This window comes from Cucurbita pepo, chromosome LG08 (genome assembly GCF_002806865.2).
Source record: "Cucurbita pepo subsp. pepo cultivar mu-cu-16 chromosome LG08, ASM280686v2, whole genome shotgun sequence".
Lineage (NCBI taxonomy): Eukaryota > Viridiplantae > Streptophyta > Magnoliopsida > Cucurbitales > Cucurbitaceae > Cucurbita > Cucurbita pepo.
This window is the reverse complement of record NC_036645.1, coordinates 9,863,682-9,872,248: the sequence shown is the minus strand read 5'-3', so window position 1 is coordinate 9,872,248 and position 8,567 is coordinate 9,863,682. Positions and strand designations below refer to the sequence as shown.

Genomic DNA, 8,567 nt, shown 5'->3' with positions numbered 1-8,567 from the left:
TAATTTAAAATTTTGTTAAATACAATATTGAAATTTAAAATTCTATTAAACATAAATTTTTATGGAAGTTTACTGTGCATAAATTATTATATTTTAGATGTATTTATTGTTGACGATTTTTTTCAATAATAAAGAGAGAATTGGGAAATGATAGAACTGATAAATTAGGATTAATCAATGGATAAATAAATAAAAAAAATAGAATTTTAAAGATTAAGTTCGACATTAGACATTAAAGAAGTCTTATATAAAAACAAGATCACAATTTTAAAATAATATCGATCTTTTTTTAGTTTTATAATAAACTAAAAGGCTAAATTGTTAGATTTTCAATTTCTAGATAAAATCAAATACCTTAAAACCAAACTCAAATCAAGGGCTTTATAATTTAAAATTTCTCTAATTACAATTTTTAGTAAAAAACTAATACATCAAATAAAAATCGACTTCTAAGATGATAACTTCGATGTCGAGATCAAACTCAAACTGAGTTTGGTGAGGAGATCAAGACGACAGTTGTACCGTTACCATAATAGCAACATTTAAGAATATTGTAGCGCTAATAAAATAAAATAATATATCACTTAATAACGTTTTGTGCCAAATTGGTAAAAGATCAGATACAACAGTGGCACCAGAAAATTTTCCTGTATCCACACATTACAAGCCCTTGGATACAAGTTAAAAGTCTCATAAGCTGATAGGTCAAGAAACTGATAGTTATGAGTAGAACAACATAAAAACTAACGATACTAACAAAATTGAATTACAGAAACTATCAGCTCCTTCAGGTTTTTTGAAACCTAACTTTAAATCAAATGATCTGATTCAAACCTAATTCATCGCATCAATCAGATCATTGATATCATCCTCTCTATTCCCAGCATCTCCACCCTCCTTGTACAATGATTTTTTCCCTTGAAGTCCACTTCCTGGCTTTTCAAGTTCAAAGGGCCATAGAAAGGAAATTACCTCCTTAAAATGTGGGCCAACATTAGCAATTTCATGCACAATATCCTCCATGCATAGGATTCCATGCTTGCCCAATTCCTGAAATTTACCATTAAAGTATAAGAGAATAAGGCCATGTGCTTAAAAAAACTTTTGACAGTTAAAAATCTTTTTGAAATACTATCAAAGTCTTTCCAACCCGGGAGTAGAGTAGCTAAGATGGTTTGTCGTACCTGTTCGATGATGTTGTTGTCAGTTAGAGGAACTCTTTGTTTGTCTATCTTTGCAAATCCCTTCTTATGGACGAGCTCCCTCACATTTTTAAGATTAGGGTATCTGAAATTCAACCAAAATTTCAGTAAAATCATGGAGAAAGAAGCGTGAAATCTAGTGGACCTAGTATAAGAAAAATGATTGTTCACATACCCATATGTCACATATGGCTCCACCCTTTGTAGCTTTCCTAGAATATGCTCATTGGCCTTCGCAAAGACCCCGCTGAAAACTCTACTTAGTCCGAGCTTATATAAGAGACTCCTTGTCTTTGGATGCATGTCGTTCTTGCTGGAAAAATGTAGTGAAGCAATTACTAATCTTGTGAAGCTACACAAAAGGAGGGAAAAGAAAGTAAATGTTAAGACATTCTTACCCCTGTATCCGAATTATAAAAATCAATTTTGATTTTGATGGCACCAAGGCAGTTCTTTTTCTCTTTATCCTGTGCTTCATCTTGACAAAGTCGAGTTCCTACATAAGATAAATGTNAAAAAAAAAAAAAAAAAAAAAAAAAAAAAAAAAAAAAAAAAAAAAAAAAAAAAAAAAAAAAAAAATCAAACTCCCATTCTCAATAGCAGAAACTCAATAAATAATAGAGCAAGCATATCGAAAACTGAACAAACAAAGCTAGCCTTAAACACTCAAATTGCAGACGGTATTGTACGTGACCAATGTGGGAGAGAACATAAAATATGAAAGAGTTTCAATTCGAAGTGGTGATATGCTACAAAAGAATCATTGAAAAAACAAAAACAAAACAAACCGCAGTGATTTATGGTGCAAATGGCAACAATAGCAAACAGTTAGCTCACATTCAACGCACGAGACTATCAACAACCAATCAGAAACACAAACCGGAAAGAACAGCCCGTAGTCAATACGAACAGGGCAAGGGAGTAATCAAAGCACGAGACTAGCAACANTTCAACATTATTGCATGCCCAACCTGATACCCTTTGAACCAATATTAATTACACCAATAATTTGCACATAAGAAGAGAGTACTGGAGACCATAATTGAATCTATAAAAGGGTAAACTAAAAGGAAGAGTTCAATGTACAATCCATCTACATCCCAAAAGGGGGATTTATGCATGTGANAGACGGATGGAGATCGGGAGTATACCAGTAATGACAATAGAGTGGAAAGTCGCGGGAAGCTGCGATACAGCGATCGGAATACAGACGGCGACGAAACTGATCTGCGGGAGAAGGAGATGAAGACGGTGTGGGTTTAGGGTTCCTCTTTCTTTTATTTTATTTATTTTCTATTTTATTTATTGATATAGTGGGCTGGATTTTAATGGGCTTTATGATTGGACACAATTTCTTTTCGCATAGTGGGCTGGGTTTTACTGAGCTTTATGATTGGACACAGTTTTTTCATATTGTGGGCTGGGTTCTATTGGGCTTTTTGATTGGACAGTTTTTTCATATTGTGGGCTGGGTTCTATTGGGCTTTTTGATTGGACAGTTTTTTCATATAGTGGGCTGGGTTCTATTGGGCTTTTTGATTGGACAGTTTTTTCATATAGTGGGCTGGTTCTATTGGGCTTTTTGATTTGACAATTTTTCATATAGTGGGCTGGATTTTATTGGGCTTTTTGATTGGACAANAATTGCAGACGGTATTGTACGTGACCAATGTGGGAGAGAACATTAAATATGAAAGAATTTCAATTCGAAGTGGTGTTATGCCACAAAAGAATCATTGAAAAAACAAAACAAACCGCAGTGATTTATAGTGCAAATGGCAACAATAGCAAACAGTTAGCTCACATTCAACGCACAAGACTATCAACAACCAATCAGAAAAACAAACCGGAAAGAACAGTCCGTAGTCAATACCCACAGGGCAAGGGAGTAATCAAAGCACGAGACTAGCAACAAGTCGTTTTTCAAGTGAGAAGAAAGACGGATGGAGATCGGGAGTATACCAGTAATGACAATAGAGTGGAAAGTCGCGGGAAGCTGCGATACAGCGATCGGAATACAGACGGCGACGAAACTGATCTGCGGGAGAAGGAGATGAAGACGGTGTGGGTTTAGGGTTCCTCTTTCTTTTATTTTATTTATTTTCTATTTTATTTATTGATATAGTGGGCTGGATTTTAATGGGCTTTATGATTGGACACAATTTCTTTTCGCATAGTGGGCTGGGTTTTACTGAGCTTTATGATTGGACACAATTTTTTCATATTGTGGGCTGGGTTCTATTGGGCTTTTTGATTGGACAGTTTTTTCATATTGTGGGCTGGGTTCTATTGGGCTTTTTGATTGGACAGTTTTTTCATATTGTGGGCTGGGTTCTATTGGGCTTTTTGATTGGACAGTTTTTTCATATTGTGGGCTGGGTTCTATTGGGCTTTTTGATTGGACAGTTTTTTCATATTGTGGGCTGGGTTCTATTGGGCTTTTTGATTGGACAGTTTTTTCATATTGTGGGCTGGGTTCTATTGGGCTTTTTGATTGGACAGTTTTTTCATATAGTGGGCTGGGTTCTATTGGGCTTTTTGATTGGACAGTTTTTTCATATAGTGGGCTGGTTCTATTGGGCTTTTTGATTTGACAATTTTTCATATAGTGGGCTGGATTTTATTGGGCTTTTTGATTGGACAATTTTCATATAGTGGGCTGGGTTCTATTGGGCTTCATCATTGGACAATTTATCATATAGTGGGCTGGGTTTTATTGGGCTTTATGATTGGACACAATTTTATTGGGCTTTTTGATTGGACACAATTATTTCGTATAGTGGGCTGGGTTCTATTGGGCTTTANAAAACAAACCGGAAAGAACAGTCCGTAGTCAATACCCACAGGGCAAGGGAGTAATCAAAGCACGAGACTAGCAACGAGTCGTTTTTCAAGTGAGAAGAAAGACGGATGGAGATCGGGAGTATACCAGTAATGACAATAGAGTAGAAAGTCGCGGGAAGCTGCGATACCACGATCGGGATAAAGACGGCGGCGAAACTGATCTGCGGGAGAAGGAGATGAAGACGGTGTGGGTTTAGGGTTCCTCTTTCTTTTATTTTATTTATTTATATAGTGGGCTGGGTTTTAATGGGCTTTATTTTTTCACATAGTGGGCTGGGTTTTATTGGGCTTTATGATTGGACAATTTTTTCGTATAGTGGGCTGGGTTCTATTGGGCTTTTTGATTGGACAATTTTTCATATAGTGGGCTGGGTTCTATTGGGCTTCATCATTGGACAATTTATCATATAGTGGGCTGGGTTCTATTGGGCTTTATGATTGGACCCAATTTCATATAGTGGGCTGGGTTATATTGGGCTTTTTGATTGGACACAATTTTCATATAGTGGGCTGGGTTTTATGATTGGACACAATTTTTTCATATAGTGGGCTGGGGTATATTGGGCTTTTTGATTGGACACAATTTTTCATATAGTGGGCTGGGTTTTATTGGGCTGATGATTGGTCACAATTTTTATTGGGCATCCTCTTGTACCCTGGTTTCGTGGTGGGACCCACATTGTGACCCGAGATGCTATATAAATATCGCCGTCCTTCGTACGCTATGACACAATTAAAACTCCGTCTTTTATTATTTATTTATTTGTTTGTTTGTTTTTGTATTTAAATAAATAAAAGGAGCAAAAAAGAATTAAAAAATAAACAAAAGGAGAGAGAAGAAGAAGAGAGAGAAAGAGCTTCGTCCGGTCCTGACGAACCATCTTGCCAAAATCAGAATTCTTGCTCTCTTGTCTTCCTTTCTCAAACCCTAAAACGGACAAATTCCAATTCCAGTTTGCTCCCCGGAGACCGGCTACCTGCCACCGTGTTCCACCACCACCGTCGCCGCCGCCGCCACACACTTCTACTCAAACCACTTGATCGTTGCCTCGACTTCAAAATTCATCGTCGGCTGCGTTTGCCCCCTAAAATTTGGATATTTTGTTGTGTTTCTGTTGACTTTGGAGGTGATGGTTCTGAAGCTAATTCACCCGCCATCGTCGTCCTTCTGAGTCCATTCCAGGTGATGCATAGTTCATTAACTTCGTAGATTCTGTTAGCTTACTCTTAATTTTGCTTCTTAATTATGCTGGGATTATCTGGGTTTTTATTTTATTTTATTTACTTAGTATTGTTTCTTTCAATAATATTTTCATCCATTGAAGTTGAAAAACGGTTTTTTAAGCATTTTGAAGCCGTGTAGCGTGAAGTGCATGGATCTTATTTTTCTAGTTTTTGTTGCTGTGTGATTTGGAGCATTTCTTGTGACTTAAAATTGAATTTCATGTTATGTCTTAACAGACACAGAGCAATTGTTTTGTTGTGAATTTGAGAGATGGGTTCGATTGATTTTTTTGTTGTTANTGGGCTTCATCATTGGACAATTTATCATATAGTGGGCTGGGTTCTATTGGGCTTTATGATTGGACCCAATTTCATATAGTGGGCTGGGTTATATTGGGCTTTTTGATTGGACACAATTTTCATATAGTGGGCTGGGTTTTATGATTGGACACAATTTTTTCATATAGTGGGCTGGGGTATATTGGGCTTTTTGATTGGACACAATTTTTCATATAGTGGGCTGGGTTTTATTGGGCTGATGATTGGTCACAATTTTTATTGGGCATCCTCTTGTACCCTGGTTTCGTGGTGGGACCCACATTGTGACCCGAGATGCTATATAAATATCGCCGTCCTTCGTACGCTATGACACAATTAAAACTCCGTCTTTTATTATTTATTTATTTGTTTGTTTGTTTTTGTATTTAAATAAATAAAAGGAGCAAAAAAGAATTAAAAAATAAACAAAAGGAGAGAGAAGAAGAAGAGAGAGAAAGAGCTTCGTCCGGTCCTGACGAACCATCTTGCCAAAATCAGAATTCTTGCTCTCTTGTCTTCCTTTCTCAAACCCTAAAACGGACAAATTCCAATTCCAGTTTGCTCCCCGGAGACCGGCTACCTGCCACCGTGTTCCACCACCACCGTCGCCGCCGCCGCCACACACTTCTACTCAAACCACTTGATCGTTGCCTCGACTTCAAAATTCATCGTCGGCTGCGTTTGCCCCCTAAAATTTGGATATTTTGTTGTGTTTCTGTTGACTTTGGAGGTGATGGTTCTGAAGCTAATTCACCCGCCATCGTCGTCCTTCTGAGTCCATTCCAGGTGATGCATAGTTCATTAACTTCGTAGATTCTGTTAGCTTACTCTTAATTTTGCTTCTTAATTATGCTGGGATTATCTGGGTTTTTATTTTATTTTATTTACTTAGTATTGTTTCTTTCAATAATATTTTCATCCATTGAAGTTGAAAAACGGTTTTTTAAGCATTTTGAAGCCGTGTAGCGTGAAGTGCATGGATCTTATTTTTCTAGTTTTTGTTGCTGTGTGATTTGGAGCATTTCTTGTGACTTAAAATTGAATTTCATGTTATGTCTTAACAGACACAGAGCAATTGTTTTGTTGTGAATTTGAGAGATGGGTTCGATTGATTTTTTTGTTGTTATTGGAGTATTGATAAGCTGTCATGTAAAATCCTATCCAGTTATCATTTCTGTGAAGCTGCTGAAGTAGATTATAATTTTTCGCAGGAATTTTTTTCAAGTTGTTTCTCCTCATCATGTATCATGCTAAGAAATTTTCAACTGCGAGCTTAGTTCCACATAAATCTCAAGGTGCCGAACAAAGTGCAAGTGTTGCGGTTCTTGGTGGATCTACAGCCAAAAGTCCAATGCCACCTGGGGGAGGTGGAAAACAACGGTTGCGGTGGACATCTGATCTTCACGACCGTTTTGTGGATGCCATCACACAACTTGGTGGACCAGATAGTGGGTATTTTCTTTTTAGTGATGTTATTGTGCATTTTCTTTCATCTTAATTTTCAGGATTAGAAAAGGGGAAAATATTGAATGAAGCCATGCAACAATTTCTTCTCCGTACTAGCTTGATTAAATGTGGTTCTATGCACATTTGTAGGCTAGATGTTATTTGATGAGTTCAAGGGGGTTTGAAATGAAGTAGTGTAGTAGAAGAGTTTACAAGGCACAACTCGGAAGTTGATATACGTATAGTCTTGAGTATTAAATGTGGTTCTGTGGTCCTATGTTGAGGGGCTTGAGGTGTGCGCAAATTGGGTCCGGAGACTTGCTAGATGCCTTTATTTTTATGTTGCAAAGCCAAAAGAAACCATGAATTAGGGGAAAAAAAGGAGTGCATGCTTACATTCTTGTGTTACCAAGATCCCTAGGGGATTGAAAAGCATTCTTCTAGGTCATTTATTATTGTAAATGCAATCAGTATTACTTTGGTAAGAAACAACTCCCCCTATATGTAATAATGCTTCACTAGTACCGAGCTTATGAAAAGCTATCGTATGGTATCAACACGGAAGGAAACTAGCTACAAAATATAGGTTTCTGTAAGAGGAGAGTAATCTTGGCGTTGATGAAGCATTGTTTGCATTGGAATATGTTTATGAGATAACTTTTAACTTTTACTTTTCTGGCCTTGTACACATCATGAATGTTATCTTTTTTTTTTTTTATGTCATCTCAATCCTTCTGGCAATATTGCAAAGCCATCCTTACATCTTGTTAGGAGAAAACTAGCTTTGAAGTAGGATAGAGTAAATTTATCCATGTCGAAAAGTGAACTTTATCAATTGACCACCACAACCAGTTGACAGAAAAGTAATGATATTTGAATGATAAAATATAACTTATATTCTTAAACGTATAATTATATTTACAAAGAAGATCTTCAGCTTTTCTTTTCTTACAATATAACTGAACAAAAAGGAAGAATTTCGTTGAGAGAATGAAATCAGGAAGATAAGCGGGAAGAAAAACTCCAGTCCAAAAGAAATTACTGAACTGAGAGTAGTTATACTGCAATAAAAAAGAAGTCCTAAGCTTGCACCTAGTGGAAACCATAAAAAGTATTCCATCCAACAAAAATGAACTTTTTTCTTTTTTTTTTCTTTTTTTTTTCTTTTCTGTTACTTTCACTCTGAAAAGTCCCTTAGAGTGTGCTTCTAGTATTCGACCAAAGAGACCTTTCTTTGTCTTTAAGGGCTGTTCATCAAAGAAGAAATAAAGAAGGCTTGATATATCCTTATAAATTGGGGCCATCCATCCAAAAGAATTGGTTAGGTTGAGCCTAAAATGGGACAAAAGGGTGATTATAAAAGGAGAGAACCAGAGAGGAGAGAAAGGAAGGGTGGCATGTAAGCTGTTTGCATAAAAGTAATATAGTACTTTCACGTTAGATTATCCACCTATCTATTCTACTTAATGGTATTATCTAGGAGTCGAGTCTACCAATGGTCAAAGAGCTCCGGGGATTTTTTTTTTTTTTTGG

The 8,567-nt window shown here is 36.6% G+C and overlaps 2 protein-coding genes across 3 annotated transcripts in view; one reads left to right on the top strand and one right to left on the bottom strand.

The window, feature by feature from the left end:
• Positions 1-554: 554 nt before the first annotated feature.
• Positions 555-1,698, bottom strand: LOC111799957 (60S ribosomal protein L7-1-like; the record flags this gene model as incomplete). Its single annotated transcript, XM_023683493.1, is given in 4 exon segments — positions 555-1,050; positions 1,185-1,287; positions 1,378-1,515; positions 1,601-1,698. Coding segments are annotated over 4 exon segments (555 nt in total), but the record flags the coding sequence as incomplete, so codon positions are not given.
• A 3,153-nt stretch (positions 1,699-4,851) lies between these two features.
• The window catches only part of LOC111799958 (myb family transcription factor PHL7-like), a 6,038-nt gene continuing 2,322 nt past the window's right edge, over positions 4,852-8,567 (top strand). Inside the window, exons 1-2 of one of the 2 annotated variants that reach the window (XM_023683494.1) lie at positions 4,852-5,229; positions 6,800-7,036. In XM_023683494.1, the coding sequence (XP_023539262.1) occupies positions 6,829-7,036 (208 nt within the window). In that variant the 5' untranslated portion in view covers positions 4,852-5,229; positions 6,800-6,828. Of the gene's footprint in view, positions 5,230-5,997; positions 6,375-6,799; positions 7,037-8,567 lie in introns of those variants that run through there. The other variant, XM_023683496.1, reaches the window with a different exon arrangement.